Source organism: Fistularia commersonii, chromosome 21 (genome assembly GCF_037954325.1).
Source record: "Fistularia commersonii isolate RoL2024-O1a breed Wild chromosome 21, RoL_Fcom_v1.0, whole genome shotgun sequence".
In the NCBI taxonomy this organism is placed as follows: Eukaryota; Metazoa; Chordata; class Actinopteri; order Syngnathiformes; family Fistulariidae; genus Fistularia; species Fistularia commersonii.
The window spans coordinates 5,782,243-5,799,567 of record NC_141304.1 but is presented as its reverse complement, the minus strand read 5'-3'; the positions used below and the strand labels follow the sequence as shown (position 1 = coordinate 5,799,567).

The 17,325-nt window shown below is 39.8% G+C and overlaps 1 protein-coding gene across 12 annotated transcripts in view; it reads left to right on the top strand.

Annotated features, from left to right (window-relative positions):
- The window catches only part of itpr1b (inositol 1,4,5-trisphosphate receptor, type 1b), a 78,270-nt gene that overhangs the window by 38,123 nt on the left and 22,822 nt on the right, over window positions 1-17,325 (top strand). For 8 of the 12 annotated variants that reach the window (XR_015107769.1, XM_086168269.1, XM_086168265.1 and 5 more), the window contains 10 exons: window positions 620-804; window positions 8,085-8,268; window positions 8,773-9,038; window positions 9,583-9,783; window positions 11,888-11,998; window positions 13,690-13,785; window positions 13,859-13,993; window positions 14,600-14,707; window positions 15,133-15,364; window positions 16,534-16,656. Coding sequence is in view for 11 of the 12 variants with exons in the window: in XM_086168269.1 (XP_086024395.1) it covers window positions 620-804; window positions 8,085-8,268; window positions 8,773-9,038; window positions 9,583-9,783; window positions 11,888-11,998; window positions 13,690-13,785; window positions 13,859-13,993; window positions 14,600-14,707; window positions 15,133-15,364; window positions 16,534-16,656 (1,641 nt within the window). In the remaining variant the exon portion in view is untranslated. The remainder of the gene's footprint in view (window positions 1-619; window positions 805-8,084; window positions 8,269-8,772; window positions 9,039-9,582; window positions 9,784-11,887; window positions 11,999-13,689; window positions 13,786-13,858; window positions 13,994-14,599; window positions 14,708-15,132; window positions 15,365-16,533; window positions 16,657-17,325) is intronic. The other 4 variants (XM_086168270.1, XM_086168266.1, XM_086168262.1 and 1 more) reach the window with 1 other exon arrangement.

Here is a 17,325-nt window from a genome sequence, read left to right as displayed (position 1 = left end):
AGCACATGAGCTTAGTCAAATGTATAAACTGCATGTAAACTTTTCATTTCTCTGTTGCCAGTCATGGCACTCTGTTGAAGGTACCGACAGGCAGGCTTTTGGCCTCACAAAGGCAGTAACTGTGTTACAGTAGCATTATCAACAAACAAAGAGCCAAAGTATGTTTATGTGTATGTGTTTATACATACATGGATACATGTATGTCACATACACACACACACGCACGGTTCCAACAGCAGGCCTTTCTGCGGTGGATTTGCATGTTCTCCTTGTGTCTGTGTGGATTTCCTCCCGGATCTGCAGTTTCCTCTCAAAGTCCCCAAAACATGCAGAATATTAACCTCAAAAAGCTTTAGAAAATTGCCCTCATGTGTGAATAAGAGCGTGAATGGTTGTTTGTATCTATATGTGGCCCTGTGATTGAGAGGCGATTCGTCCAGAGTGTACTTAAAACATCAGCTTGATATCCCAATTGTAATTTATAAACACATTCTAAATGCTTTCAGGTATATCTATTTATGACTAGTGTGTACCATTGTCAATAAAACGTCAAACAGAATATTTTTTTCTTGGTTTTGAAAGTGTTTTAAAAATGTTTGTGTTATATTTCTGTAACTAGTCGTCAGCTCTGGGGTCGGAGGTCGAGGAGAACTGAGTTTGGCGGAAGTCCAATGTCATCTCGACAAAGAGGGGGCTTCAGATCTGGTGATTGACCTCATCATGAATGCTACCAGTGACCGCATCTTCCAAGAGAGCATACTCCTAGCCATTGCACTGCTAGAGGGCGGCAACACGGTTATCCAGGTGAGTAGAGGGCACTTGGTTCACAGCACATACAGGGCAGGAAGGATGGCAGGAAGGACAGTTGAGTTCTAACACACGTCTCAGCCTGCGGGTACTAAAAACTGGCATTCCTGTGAGAGGCATGACCAGAATTTCAACAAGAAGATGCTATCTTAGGTTGAAAAGGATATTATTTCAGGTATTTCAGGTTTCTTCATTGTCCTCAATCATCCTAAACTAACCAAGGTTGTGGTTAAAATGCCAATTGGGTAGACACTAGATTTGCTGTTACTACCAGAGAAACCTATAATTAGAATCCCACCCTCACACTTGGATAGACATCATTTTGACATATTATAATTTCTGAACATTCAGTACAGTGGGGAAAAAGGAAATGGCCCAGAAATTATGTGAATTTAAAAAAAAGGCTAAAATGACAGGTCAGATGGCAAAATTTCGAAGGCAGGTTCAAATTGTGTTGCAAAATACATCATTGCCTCCTTGCAATCTGTCAGTGGTTGCAATGGCAACAGAACTTTGCAAACCTCAATGTGAAAATGCTAGAACACAGATTTGCTGTAGTTACTATTGCAATATTTAGCATTTTCTATAGTATTGTCCATGTATCCGCATGCATTTGTGTTTCTTGTGAACAAAAAAGTGACTTCAAGCCACTGGTAAGCCACCTACTGGTTTTCTGGGTTTGAGGTTTGTGTATATGTGTCCTTGTGTGTTGTCTTGCATAAACAGTCCTGTTGCATAATGGGCTCTTATTTGCATAGTGTCGTTACCTGACAAGGCCTGACTTCCCAGTGTGTGCACAAAAGCACTCACATGACTCCTGTTACATAAGCTGCCGCTTGCCTGGGTAAATGACGCCAAGAGCCCCAGGCTTCCTAACATTCCAGCTGGACTGTTAAATGGGTCATGCCTTGCTGCTGGAAAGAGGGCAATAAAATGCTTGACACCTCGGCTGCCTCAGTTGAGATCCAGAAGATTTTAGTAGCTGTGGTTCCTCCTGATGACAAGCCACCCTCTCAAACCTTTCTTTGACAATATTAATCATTTTATTGACCCGGTTGAGATCATGGCACAGTGTCTCTACGTGAGAGCCTTCAGCTTGACGTTTTTTGTCTTTTTGTGGTATTTTGCATAGACAAGTAAGCTTTGTAGAAATATCATGTATGGTCCAGAGTGGATTTATTACACATCAGCAGATGCATCACACATCCTTGTCTTATATAATGATGGGTAGCCTGCCCCCTTTTTAGGACAGAAGGTGTCTTGTTGTCTAAATGAAAAGCAGGACAAAAACATCTCCACAGATTTCTCTAAGCAGTATTGTTGTTTGATTTTAGATTCATCTAGGGTCATAGACTAACCAACAAAATATCTCTGAAAAAGCCAAAACAGGAAGAGAAGGAGAGCTCTTAGTTGCCTTTTGGAGGACTCTGGGACATCACAACTGTGTCAATGAATATAATTTACAGGGCCAACAATCAGTCTTATCTTGCCCTCTTGCACAAAGATTAGGTGAAACATGCAGAATTAGCCAGAATTGCCTCCCTCCTCTAATGATAAAATACAATGGCTTTCACATCTTGTCCTGAGCTTCAATATTGGCTTGAGAATATTATGGAAACCATCGGTTTTATTTATTCTAGTATACCTTTATTGCATAATTTATGGGGCAACGGCATTTCCATTTTGTATGTTGACACACTTTTGTCTCCTTTTCTGCAGATCATGGAAACTGGAAAACATTAGGAATTCTCTTTGTTAGACATTATTGATTTATTTACTATCACCATAAACCGCCCAATCCATGTCAGTACATCTGTTTCCTTTCCCATTAGTTTAGAGTCACAAACTTGCAAGCTATTCTTAAGCATTAATTTCCTTATAATATTCCTTAGTTTCTACTAATCCAGGTCTGTTTAATGCCAAACAGTCTCAGGGCTATAGTGATTTATAATATGATGTGGCTTACCTTAGCATTTAAATTCATATTCATGTTTAGCTTCCCTCTCATGATTGGAGGGACAAGTTGTTGACTTAAATTTATGGTTATATGCTGGATTTTTTTAAATGCTGTACTGCAGTATGTAGGAGCCATGATTGATTAGTGATCTCTTGAGCATATTTACTTCCTATGCAGCGGCACAACCGCCTGTTAGACATTAGTTATTTACCCACAGATCCTGACATAAATACACTTAGCATCTGCACACCTAACAAGAGAACATGTTGTGTGATTTGTTACATTACAGTCATTTAGCAGACGCTTTTATTCAAAGCGACTTACAAAATTGAGATTTGTATGCTCACTCCCCAAATGTTGTAACTCAGTGTAGCTGATAGGCAACCTGCTGTGAAACTAGGGGTGTAACATTAGTAGACACGTAGCGCACATGCTGTTGCTGCACAGCAAGCAACTCCTGCATTCCAATCAGCACGCACGCATGCTCACACCAACACACACACGTGCGCACAGGCACTCACTATCACTCACACACCAACACTCACAACAGACATACACACTGCTTAGCATGCTCTGAGGTGAGGACATAATTTCAGTTTGCGTTGTGTGTATATATTATGTAAGAGCAGAAATGTTACAGCTCTGCTTCAGCCATCTTCATAACAACCACAGATCCTGTCACAGGAGAAAACAGGTGCCACCACGCTTACTCAATAGGCTTTTTGTAGCTTTGCTCAGCCTTCCAAGCATGATTTACACCACTCCCTCGTGTCTGTGTGGTTCAAGTTCACTGCACAGCTACCTCTTGGAAGGCTTTAAAAAGCCTCTTCAAATGAGTTTCCAAGCATTGGCATCATTAACATACCAGCTCCCCTCTAACTGCAGAGTGGCAAGGGGATTCTCCCATTAAAGTATAATTTATAGTTTATGGAGGTTATTTCAGTCCTTCCCTGCGCAGATTGTAGTTGTAGAGCACATCTTCTAGTTGCTGAAGATACAGATATTCTCCTTATATGTATAGATGTGAAGACCCAGCAAACTGAGCGTTGGATTTGTGACTCACTGAGCTGTTGGGCTAGAAACGTGGATGCACACGTAAGAAGACAGACAGTGCTGGTGGTATAAACAGGTCTTACATAACTACCCTGTGACGATGCTAAGAGCTTTGATTGCAGCTGATCTACAAAAAAGAGAAAAGTGGAAACTCAGATTGATCAATAATGTGGAATCTATGGAGTAAGGGACTGAATAAAGTGCTAACTTAGGGCCACCGTGCTCAACATAGAAGCATGTGCAAGGTCAGCAAAGCTCCCAGGAAGCTTAGTGGCTCTTGTGCAGGACATGTCTGGCTAAACTGCCTTAAGGGGAAAAGCTGAGGGCAGCCGACTGGCTTTGTCTATCAAAATGAGTCAGCAGTCAATTGGGTATAAAGGAGATAACATGGGTACAAACTGGTCATCGTGGTGCTTATTGAAGTTTTCATTGTAACCTTTTTCCCTGGTTGACATAGTGCAACAAATGGTCCCTCCTCAGCTTATGAAAAACATAAATGTGCTATTCATGTGTATCGCACTGAGTTTGTTACTGTTGCTTGAACCAATCGAGGATTTCTAGAAATGATACTATGATTAATATTACTCATTCCCACATTATCTATACATTTCCTTAAATAAAAGCAAATAAACATGTGCAGTGTTTAACTTAAAATTGACCAATATCAAAATTAATGGATAGTCAAATGTATAACTAAGAGTTATATTGTTATGCCTTACGATTGACAGCATTAGTTTTTTTATGTATTAGGGATCCAACAACCTTTCATAAAACAAATCTCAGCATTATCACAGTGCTGTCTGATTTGGTGTGAATTAATTAAAGTTGATTTTTTCACATTGACCTTAAATCCTTATCTAGATTAGCATAATCACATAACGTAAATGCCAGTCAGGCTCTAACCATCCCTATTAGCTAAATCGTACTCATTTCAAAGGAATATTAGGTGTCTAAGATTCGATAGGGTAAATTCCTTCGTCACAGCAACGTAACGTTATAATGTCAAAAATATGAAAAAAAAAAATAATATGAATATAGATATAAATAGAGAGACATTAGAAGACAGAAGATAGCAAGACTTCCATGTACCGAAGAAGAGACCACTGGCTACCATAGACTGGTAGAAGGTCTCTAGGAGCTTGCTGCAGACGCCATCCAGCCTCAGTCTCTTCAGGAAGAACATCCTGCTCTGACCCTTCCTGAGGAGTGCATCAGTCTTGTGTGACCAGACCAATTTATTGTTGATGTGGACCCCAAGGTACTTGTAGGAGTCCACTATCTCCACCTCTGCACCCTGGATGGTGATTGGCTCCTCTCTCCCAATTCTTCCGGAAGTCCACAACCAGCTGTGAGGTAGTCTAGGATCCTGGCGGTGATGTCAGGGTGAAGTTGCATACTCAGCAGCTTGTACTTGAGGAGGGTGGGTTGGACACTGTTGAAGTCAAAAACCCGAGAAGTCAAATAAGGTGACTCACAGTGTTTCCTGTACCCTCCAGATGGGATAGGGCCCTGTGAGTGAGGAACATGATTGCATCCTCCACACCCATGTGCTACCTGTACGCAAACTGTAGAGGGTCTAGGGAAGCAGATAGCCGGCCTTTCAGGTGCTGGAGAACAAGCCTCTCGAATAACTTCATGACATTTGATGTCAGTGCCACTGGCCTGTAGTCATTGAGAGCACTTGGACGTCCCTTCTTGGGTACGGGGGCATTGCAGAAGGTCTCCCAGAGGTCAGGCATCTTCAGCAACCTCAGAGTGGGGTTGAGGAGGTGCTGGAAGACTCCAGCAAGCTGCCCAGCACACACCTTGAGGACCCTGGGGCAGATGTTGTCCGGCCCACTGGCTTTGCTCTGCATCAACCTGGAGAACTCCCTCTGCACCTGGCTGGAGGTGAGAGCGAGGCTGTGGTTGGAGAGATGGTGAAGGGGAGTTTCTCTATCAGTATCCAGGGGGATGGGAGGGGGGGATGTGGGGGGATACCAACCGAGGGAACTGCCGATGGGAGGAGGGGTAGAGGTTGTGTGTTTGTTGATGTTCCCATGGATGTAGTAGGGAGCTCAGTGGGGCTGTTTGTGGAAGCTTCCGGTGGGCAGCGGGAGGGGGGCTGGTCATGACCAGGTCTGTACTCGAAGGAATGGAATAGGATGGGATGGTGTGTGTGTGTGTGTTTGTGTGTGTGTGTGTGGGGGGGGATCCGTGGCAGCTGCTGGTGGGCGCGAGGGGGGGGGGTAGGTAATATAAATATGAATTCTATATATAAAACTGTCTGAATTATTAGCCTAATTCAGTTCTACAAATCAATTTTGGTCTTAAAACAAATTCCATATCTAATTATAAAGGTTGCACAATGCATTCCTACAAGAAGAATCATTAAAGTAAAACCAAAAACTGGCATACTACTCTGATGCCAACAGCTGCGATTGCCGGAAGGGTCAAGTTTCTGCATGTAGCCGATGCTGACTCTTGGTATTTTCATTCAGTGTGATAACATTAATCGAACTAATTGAGCACAGTCTAAGTAAGAGTGCTGCTGTTTGCTTTTCTTTTTTTTTGTTGGCTTATATTGCAGAAAGTGTTGACAAACTGATTTTTGTATCAGTCATGGCAACAGTCATGAGATCTATTTAATATGGTAATCTTGTAAAGCGGCTACCCCAGAGCTGTCTGGAAATGTCTGCCTAGTTGCATAAGTCTTCTGCTAACTCTTAATTAGATCCCTATCGATGTATGGCTCTGTCTTGCCAACAACATGATCATCACCGCTTGTAAAAACAAGGGGACGCTGTTGGAGAAAAACAACGTTGATTGGCTTAATGCATTAGTGGTGTGCACCTCCGATGACTGAGGTCAGATGACCCTACACAGATTCTTGCTAAATAAGTCTTACTTTTTTATATATCCATAGACCTAATGCGCTGATAACATCCATCTACGTCTTAACACTCTACTTGCATGCTCTGTGTTTTTCTGCTCTCTCAGAAACCTAACCTGTAAAAAGCCTTATGTAACAAAATCTATGTATATGACGATGCTCCCCTGCATTTGTGCCCCCAAAGCCACCATCCCTTTTTTTTTTTTTTTTTGGATCCCACCCCTTCTCACCCCCACCCATCTTTGTTCTGTTCTGGCACGGAATTGAGGGCAGGGGTTTCCTCTCTCTTCATTTCCCACTCTGTTTTTGTGGGCTGATGTAACAGTGTTAGAGCTGAGGCGCTGTGTGCCCTCACTGTAACCACTCAGCTGATTACTGCTCTTACATAAGGAAGGATTGTAGGGAGGAAAATAGGACAGAACATATGAGCCCAGGGCAGAAAAACAACAGGTTTGTGCATACGTGGCCGTCAGACAATGTGCTCCTTTGTATAGTTCGCTGTAGGGGACACATCCATCCACATCCAAACGTAGCAAGTTCACTGAGGGATGCCTTTCGCGAACTACATTTGGGCTCAAAAGTAGCTTTTGATGTAAAATGGCATTTTAACTGTGATGTATAACAAGTGTACATTTATAAAAGATCCACCCCTAGTAGTGTGTTTTCAATATGGTGTTGAACTGGGTACATGGCCGCCACTGTTGTGGGCATGTATTTGTGATTAGTTGACAAAGGTGCTTCTGAATTCCGTCTTGGCGTATTCTGTTGCTTGTCTATGTCTAATACCCAGTATAGTCCTTGGGATTCTAGAAGTTGTTTTCCCAGTTGGGGCAAAGCAGGTGATATGAAATCAGGTGAGGAATACAGCTTGTTTTCTTGGCACTGCAAGATGTGCCTTATGTAACTCCCTGTAACAAAACCTCAGGGTGTAAAATTGGTCACAAGATATTCTTAAAAACATTCCCTGCATACATAAAAAATAAAACATATAAACGTTTTCCGCTAAAAGCTGACACGTTATCTTTCATGATTTATTCAGAAAATATCTACAATGAAATCCTATAAATGCAACCCTACTTCTTCAACATCATTTTAATATTAATGTAGAGTGAAGGTGAAAATGACCTGGACACAAGTTTATTCTCAGCGTTGCTTTGCTGGAGACTTTAAGTCTCCATCTCCATTTAAGATTTATGCTAACCATTGGCCCAGGATGTATAAGTTTAGATTATTAAGAAACAACTTGTGTTCAAAGGATCAAACAGTCATCCTTCATTAAACTTGAATCATAATCTTCCAGCAAAAAGTTGTAATAAAAAATTAAGTGTTTCTTCTGCAAATTTCTTCTGGATCCCCATTGAATATTTTGTTCTCGTCTTCCCAATGTTTCCCCAGCGGTCATTCTACTATCGTTTAACGAGTGACAACAAGTCGGAAAAGTTCTTCAAGGTATTTTATGAACGCATGAAGCTGGCCCAGCAAGAAATCAAAGCCACAGTAACAGTCAATACTAGTGACCTAGGCAGCAAGAAGAAGGATGAGGAGCCACCAGACAAAGATGTACCAGCACGGAAGAAAGGTTAGTAGTCACAGTCACTAAACATTGTTTCATATATATATTAACTGTTATGTATTAACTGACACTGTTCGTTGAGTGACAGATAATTTAGAACAGGCCTGGCTAACCTGTGGCTCCCAAGCCACATGCGGCTCTTACATATTGTGTCGTTGCGTGTCGATTCTTGTGTTTGTGTTTTCTTTTTTTTTTTTGCTGTGTGCAGAGAACGCTGGAACGGCATGCGATTGCACAAGTAAAAAAACACACAAACACAAAATTCGACATGATCGTAAGAGCCACATGTGATGCCACATGGATGGCCAGGCCTGATTTAGAGGAAATATTGTATATATTTCTGTCACTCATTTTCTCACATATATATGTTCAGTTATTGTCTCGGATGACAGAAACCTTCTGTTTCTGTCATCCGATTCACTTGTAAAAAATCCCTAAAACAAGAATAAATTATTTGAAAATGCACGATTATTAAAAGATGATGTCTCCGTGTCTTCCTATTTTTGTGAGTAGTCAAAGACGTACCGATGATTGGAGTTGTTACTGAAGAGGCAAGGGAACAACTAGTGGAGGCCTCTGCTGTCACGAAGAAGGCCTTTACAACATACCGCCGTGAGGCTGAAGCTGAAGAGCACCAAGCAGCTGCCGATGGCACCCCTGTGCCAATTGCTGATAAGAGTCAGGACGAAAGCGAGATGAGCGTGATCATCACGATCATGCAGCCCATTCTGCGCCTCATGCAGCTGCTCTGTGAGAACCATAACAGAGATCTACAGGTTGGTATCAAGAAGAATCACTTATTGTTTGTCTCCAATGGCCCCTGGCATGCTAACATTAATCACCCCACAGCATTATGCAGAAATGAAACCATGTTAAAATTAGGCCCTATTTGCAGAACTACTTGGTGCAGATGTTTCGATAACTAGTCTGTCTTGGTCTGGTTTCACTATGATGTGTTGGTGCACTGCCAGCCTAGACTTCTTTTATCACATAGATTTGGGCTCTTTCGGACTCAGTTGGAGTGCAAGCTAAAATTTGACTGATTCTTAGTAGTGCAAATAAACGAGTATCTCAGGTAGCTTGGATTTTTACGTTTTTTGATTTTCAGGTAGTTTTTTACATGTAGAACAAATCGAATAAACACATCAATTTCATTAAATTGATTAATATTTCACTGAGAAAGAAAACGTCAATAAATTGTTTGACTTCTCAAGGACAAGCTTGAACACTTGGTTGAAATAGAGACCACATTATTCCTCTTGGTTATAAGAATGACAGATGCTTATGAAGTTTTTTTTTTTTTTTTTTATCCTTCCCTAGAACTTTCTGCGCAATCAAAATAACAAGAACAACTATAATTTGGTGTGTGAGACACTCCAGTTCCTGGACTGCATCTGTGGAAGCACTACAGGTGGGCTGGGTCTGCTTGGACTTTATATCAATGAGAAGAATGTGGGGTTGATCAACCAGACTGTGGAAAGCCTAACTGAATACTGTCAAGGTCCCTGTCATGAGAACCAGGTAATACACCAGTACAAAGAACATAACGTTAAACAGAAATAATAAGAAGAACATTAACAATACCACGGTGCAGTATTTTACACACACCTTCCTCCCAGTAAGAAGTTTGTGGTTTAATTCCACCTGGGATCTGTGTGTAGAGTGTACATTTTGTCCCAGTGGCTTTCTGGATTTTCCCAAGGTTTTCAACTGGCGTTTGCCTCGCCTGTCAACCATTGCAGGCTGGGATTGGCTCTATCCACCTATGTGTGCAGGACAAGTGTTTTACACAATTGATTTTTGAATAATGATTATGAAATAATTATATATATGTAAACGTATGCCCATCTTTCAGTGACACACACATACCTGCCAACCATTACGCTGGTTTCATAATACCATGATGTATATACCATGAAAGCCTGCAGCTTTACCTAATCCATTAACCCTCATGATTCATATAATAAAATAATGCAATCCATTTCCTACATTTATGGAAAGTAGCTTATTATTCAATATATGTAACTTTTCACACACAAATCATGCAATTTAAATTTCAGGTCTTGTAGGGAAATTCACTTTTCATACATCCCACAACACAACATAATGACGTTTGGAAAAAAAAATTAAAAAAAATAAATTTAATCAAATTGGCTGCATACCTTATCTCAAAATACATTAAAATTATGCACAAATCGTATACATTTGGGTTAAAAGGCTGTGAACTGCTTAGGTCTTTCCCTGTTTTTGCACAAATATGACCCATAGCTTTCCCTGCTTTTCAAACAAGTTTAAAAAGTAAAAAAAGAGAACATAGTTTAACAAATAAGACAGAAATGTTTCTATTTGTTAATATTTTTATTGGCGAAATGATCAGATTGCATATCTGCTGCACATGGCAAGTGAACGATCTTGTTACATTCTGTGACGTCCTTGTGCATCCAAAACTGCAGCTGAAGTTTTGAGTTGAAGAATTTTAGCGTATTCCTCCATTCAGAACAGCTCCTAGATGTTGGTTGGTTTCTTCATAGCGACCACTCACTTTAAGTCTTTCCACCCTATGTCAATAGGATTAAGGTCAGGACTTGATCGTTCAAAAGCATATACTTTATTCTTCTCTAACAGTTCTTTGGTGGAACCACTTGTGTGTTAAGTTTCACTGTTTTTCTGCATAACCCACTGTTTCTTGCAATTTAGCTCATTTGACATGTCTTGACATTTTCCTTTAGAATTATCTGATACAGTTCAGAAATCGTTGTTCCTTTACTGCTTCCAACAATATTTCATAGACAGGAAAAGGTTCTTATCCTGGAATGCAGTTTTGTCTTTCTCTATATGTAACACTTCTCCCTGCAGTTAGAAGTAATGATTCTATTTTGGTTTAATCCATCCCAAAACCATTCTGGCTGTAGTCCATTAGCAATATTTTTGGGGAGAGCAGTGGCTTTCCCTTTGCTACACGGCCAAACACACATTGCTGTTCAGTTCTCTCCTTACGGTGGTAATGAGTAATGAACATCAACATTTGCATATTTGATAGGCCTTCATTTTCAGTTTCATGAGCATCAACAACCTCCTTTCTGAGGTCTTTAGATACCTCCTTTAATTTATGAGATCTTAAGCGGTGCAACAGGGGACACAGTGGTTCAGTGTTAAGCGCTTCAGCCTCGTATCAGGAAGGAACCTAGTTCAATATCCAAAGGGGGCGCATCTGTGTGGGGGCCTCATGTTGTCCCCCATATCTGTGTATGGGTTGTTTGTTTCTATATATGGCCCAGTGACTGGCGACTGGTCCAGGGTGTACCCAGCCTCTCGCCCAGTGACAGCTGGGATGGGCTCTGGCAAGCATGCAACCTTTAGTGCAGGATAATTGTTTGTTAATGAAGGAGTTAATTAATTATTAATGCACCATTGTACCATTTTCAAAATTTGACATGGAGAATTGAAAAAGTGGCATTGCAAAAAAAACTGCAAAAGTTCAGGTGCAAAAAAATCCTATAATGAAGTTTTAAACATATTTTATATTTCTACATTAATAATAATGACCAACTGTCCTTTTCCAGACTGTTTTACTTACTTTTTCTCCACATACTCTTATTTATTCATTTTTTATATTTTTTCACAGAATTGTATTGCCACTCATGAGTGCAATGGTATCGACATTATCATAGCCCTCATCCTTAATGATATCAATCCCCTTGGTAAGAAGAGGATGGACCTGGTGTTGGAACTCAAAGTGAGTGATTATTAAATTATTTAATGTTTTGTCATGGTAAAAAATGTTTGATATTGCACCCTACTATTCCTGATTGATGGTTTTTAACACTAAATACACTCTCAGGGTGGTTGGCTGAAAATCACTTGGCTTGATTAGAAATATTAAAAAAATATTAATATGTTATTACTTTTATTATCATTATTATCAAATTAAGATCTTCATTTTTGTATGCGTCGCCACTTCTTGCACATTTCAATAATGATTATATATTTTCTGTAGGTTCTCAGTCATACAAGTCATTGTGAATTCTTGTCAAAAACTTGTCGTGGCAACTGGACTTCATTTTCTTCACTTGAAGACGCTTCATCCCTTATCTGAGAATCTTCAGTTCTAATGGCCTGTGGGTAGATCCAAATATTACTGCCAGGGTTCGGGGGTGGGTCTAGGTTATAATGAGTTGTTATGCAAATGGAAGAGTTGATTGGAATAAATTAGGTCGAAGTGGGGGTATCATTAGGTAGGAATAGAGGTATAGTTTAGCGGGATTTACCTGGATTAGACTCTGAAAAGGGGAACTCAAACTTCACAGAATGTGAATTAAAGGAGTGAAACCTGTTAGATCAGATGGAATGAGCTTGTGTAGCGGTTGTTTCGTCTCCCCAATGTCAACATCATCGCAATGTTCAGTGCAAGTGAGAGCATACACCACATTTTCTATCTAATAACTGGATGTTTTGTCCTTGGGGCGCACCAGTCTTTGCCTCGGGGTGTTGTGGTGTTTGAATCGTACTGGTATATGGTGTTTGTTGGAAACCCTTTAGAGTTTTACCGAAACACAAGCAACATAAGGTATGACAATGTTTTTCCATCTGCTAATTTCTTCCTTCTGTTCTATGCTCTTGCATTTATCGGTTTCCAATTCGGCAAAGGCCCAATTAGGGTAGCCACAGGATTTTAGGGCTTTCCTAATATGTTGGACCTGGGCCTTGCAACCTTGGGCAGTTGATGGGATGTTTTTAGCCCGGTGATGTAAACTTCTGATTGCCCCTAGTTTGTGCTCAAGGGGGTGGTGTGAGCTGAAGAGTAAATACTGGTCGATGTGTGTTGGTTTCCTGTAAATCTTGACGTCTCGGCTCCTGTCCTGTTGGATGTGAACACAACAGTCCAGGAAGGAGAGTCTGTCATCAGTGACATCCTCCCTTGTGAATTTGATGTTGGTGATGATCATGTTGAGGTGAGTGGTGAAACTAATAATGCCATGAGAACTGAAGAGGCCTGTCGAGTGAGGCCACTCTGACTGAAGAAGCTTTTTGGATGAGGGGTGAAATGTCTTCAAGTGAAGGAAATAAAGTCCAGTTGCCACAAAAAGAAGTTTTTAAAAATGATATACTGTTCGTATTCTTCTTAATTTTTTTGTATTTTTTTCTATTTTTAGATTTTTTCTTGATATGTATGTATCTTACTGCTGCACATTATTATTGACTACCTCTGCAGTACTATTCACTTCCTGCTGCATGTGAATTTAAATTTCCCCACTGTGATATGATTAAAATAATGTTCTATTCTATCTTACAGACATATCTCATTTTAACTATAGCATTATGAAGTAACATATTCACTATAACCCACTCTAAGACTAGGGTGTGTATTACAGAGAACGTAGTAAAAATATAAGACAAACATTTTTGTTTGTTCCCATCATCCCAAAGAATAACGCCTCTAAGCTTCTACTTGCCATTATGGAGAGCCGTCATGACAGTGAGAATGCTGAGAGGATTCTATACAACATGAGGCCCAAAGAGCTGGTATGTATGAGTTGTACAAATAATAATAGTACTCAGTTGGACAATTATTATAAGTATTTTTTTATTCCTGCAGGTGGAAGTGATCAAAAAGGCCTATATGCAGGGTGAGATTGAAGTGGAAGAGCCAGCAGATGGTGAAAATGGAGAGGAGGAACACTCAGCCTCTCCACGCAACGTTGGTCATAATATCTACATCTTGGCTCATCAGGTGAGCCGTTTGCCAATTGTTACATCAATACGAAGACAGAAACTCCTTCGTGCTAAGGCACTAAATTAAGTCATGATCTTACTTTTAAAGTATGTCTTTCATGCATTGCTGCTGAAAAAAAAACACATAAGACCTGCCTTTATACACTGTTTTCACCTTTTGTAATTTGCACTCTTCAAAGAGTCTGCTAAAACTGTGGTTGAAGTTAACAACAATATCAGTTTGTAAAGATGTTACAAAGTTCTAAGTAAATGACAAAAAAGAAAAGTGTACGCTAAATCCTGTGCATTGTTGTCTTCACAAATGACCTTTTATCTTGGCTCGGCTTTTTAATCTTTTAAATCCACTGATTCTTTCATTTTAATGGAAATATATTCAAGTTCTTTTGACAGATTAGACTTTTAGGATTGATTTGCAATTTTGGAGCTTGCGTTGGTTGCTCCACAGTTGTTTACACCTAAACTGCTGTTAAAGACAGAGTTAAATAAGTTGTATACATTCAATAAATCAATCACTCTTCTAAATTTGACAAATATCTATGTTATTGTAGGGATCATTAATCAATAATCTGCAATTTACTGTCTTCATCATGTCATTGTTACACAGTTGGCACGTCATAACAAGGAACTGCAGGCCATGTTGAAACCAGGTGGAACGTATGGAGAGGGGGATGAAGCCCTAGAGTTTTATGCCAAGCACACTGCTCAGATTGAGGTCAGTTTCAGTTTATGGTTGATGACTCAGCTAATCTAGGTTTCATTTTTTTGTTTCCAGTCTCCTTCAAATGAAAGCAACACTTGTCATTCCCCTCAGGTCTTTTTTTTTAGCATGATTTAATACCTAATGGATTCAAGTTTGGCAACTTTATGCAACTGTTTCTTACTTATTCAATTATTTCTCCTTTTATTTCTAAATCAGATGGTGACTATTATGGTACCAAACAGATGTATGTTTGCGATCGTTTACTATCTCTGCAAATTACAGAATGGGACAAAGCATGTAAATTTTACATGGTTATTTTCACAAACGACAGTACTGTCTCAACCCTTATTTGTTGCGTAATGAAGTGTGTGTGTGTTTGTTCGATTGATTGATTGATTGATTGATTGATTGATGGCTGCTGTTGTTATTTTGTCCAGATCGTGCGGCTGGATCGCACGATGGAACAGATAGTCTTTCCTGTGCCCAACATCTGTGAGTTTCTCACTCAAGAATCCAAGCTGCGGGTATACTACACCACAGAGCGGGATGAGCAAGGCAGTAAGATCAATGACTTCTTCCTCCGCTCTGAGGATCTCTTTAATGAGATGAACTGGCAGAAGAAGCTGCGAGGTACTCAAGAGGCCACTGGTAACACAAACACCGTTCCCTGTGCGTCATCCTTCTCGACTCTTTATTTTGCATGTGTTTGGTTTACAAGCTTTCTTCCTGCATCCCTGCAGGCTGATGTTGACCCCTTCCCCTCACAGATTATATGCAGTTATTCAAGTCCCTTTAAAACATGCATACACAGATCCAAATCATGTGCTGACAAAATTTTCTGCATATTTTATTATAACTGTTTAAAAAAAAGACGTCCAGTCGGATTACTTTTACTCGAAAGTTCAAGGGGAATCACAAGTTAGCACACCACACACAGGGGATATAAAAGCCTCAATCACTAACTTTGTGTTATTACTAGAACCCATGATTAGAAATTTTAGCAGCTATAAATCCTGATATTGCTCTTTTTATTTGTGCCATATTTAATCTGGCAGCTGTGATTTTAACTCCTTACAGAACTAAGGGACATGATTCAGTCCAATGGTAGATGTATTCAGTTTACCCTTGATGTTTGAATTTGTGAAACAATAGCAAACCTGGGAAATCTTGCTTGTCATGGTAACTTTGGCCACTTATGATGGCCACTTATAATGTAATGTTACCTGTTCTCTTTGTTGTCTATACAGTTCAAATATTCCAAATTCACATATGGCTAGTTTTAGCATTTTTTATGAATTTAGTATTGAAGCAGCACATTTAGTGAGCCCTATGTGTAAAAGGGGCCATTTAGCACTGAGGTTTGCAGAGATGGATGTAGAGAAAGCTTGTAGACCTCAAAAAGAAACTTATTGACACAATATTCATGTGCATTGCATACATTTATTAAAGGCTAAGATGTGATTGCTTGCCAATTTGTAATTTACACCTAATGATCAAATCTTTGACAGCCAATTTGAAGACTGTTGGTTTGTATGCTCAAATGTGAAAAAACTACATTGTTCAAGTATGTTGATTATTCCCCACTCCCAATAGTAAAAAAAAAAAATAGCTTAGCTTAGCATAGGTAAAATTTGACTGCCATTTGGTTTTAGTTTTTCACATTGGACCACTCATTTTAGTCTTTGACTTGTTTATTCAACCACAAAATTATTAAACTTTCTTCCAGCATTTCAGGGTCAGCATATTTGCATTCGTTGAGTAAATGCAGCATTACGTTAAAAATGTATATGAATGATTTTAAGAACCTGTATTAAATTGCTTCAAAATCCATTCATCAGCCCAGCCCATCCTCTACTGGTGCTCAAGGAACATGTCATTTTGGAGCAGTATCTCCTTCAACCTGGCTGTTCTCATGAACCTACTTGTGGCCTTCTTCTACCCACTGGAGGGTGTCCGTGGAGGTCAGTAACCTAAAGTCATTATCATTTAGTTGTTTTCATGTTTATAGCAGATTGGTTAATAAGGCCTTGTTCGTGACATGACAAGCTATCCAAAAAAATCAATGTGTGGACGTCTGACACTAATCAATATTCTGGATCGGGAGTCATCCAGGTCATGACAGAATGTCGGTGAATTATGCAAAGTTCCTGACTGTGCTGACAATACTGAAGAGTTAAACAAAACAAATTAAGGTATTCCAGTGTTCTCCAGGAGAAGTGGAGAAAAATATTAGATTCTCTTCTCTATATATGAAAATATCTTTAATATCCCTGCTTTGAGTATAAAGAAAAATCTGAGTTTCTAATCAGTTGTTCTCTGCTCTTCCATGCAAGAAACATACATGATCTGAAAATGTCTGCTGTTTTGATTTGAGGAGTGACTTCAGATGATGCAAATGAATACCATGCCTACCTGCGAAGAGGCAACATACCCAACTTATAGATTTATCTTATTGGAATAATATTCAATATCACTGAAGTCTGCAAATTAGCTTCTTTCATGGTGTCATGGGTCTCATCCTCTTACCCATATACTTGCATAGATTCTCTCACAGGTACTCAGATGAAAGTAGCTGATGGGTTCCGAGCACGGTTTCCTCTCAGCTGCGCGTTTGCGCAATCGCGCACTGC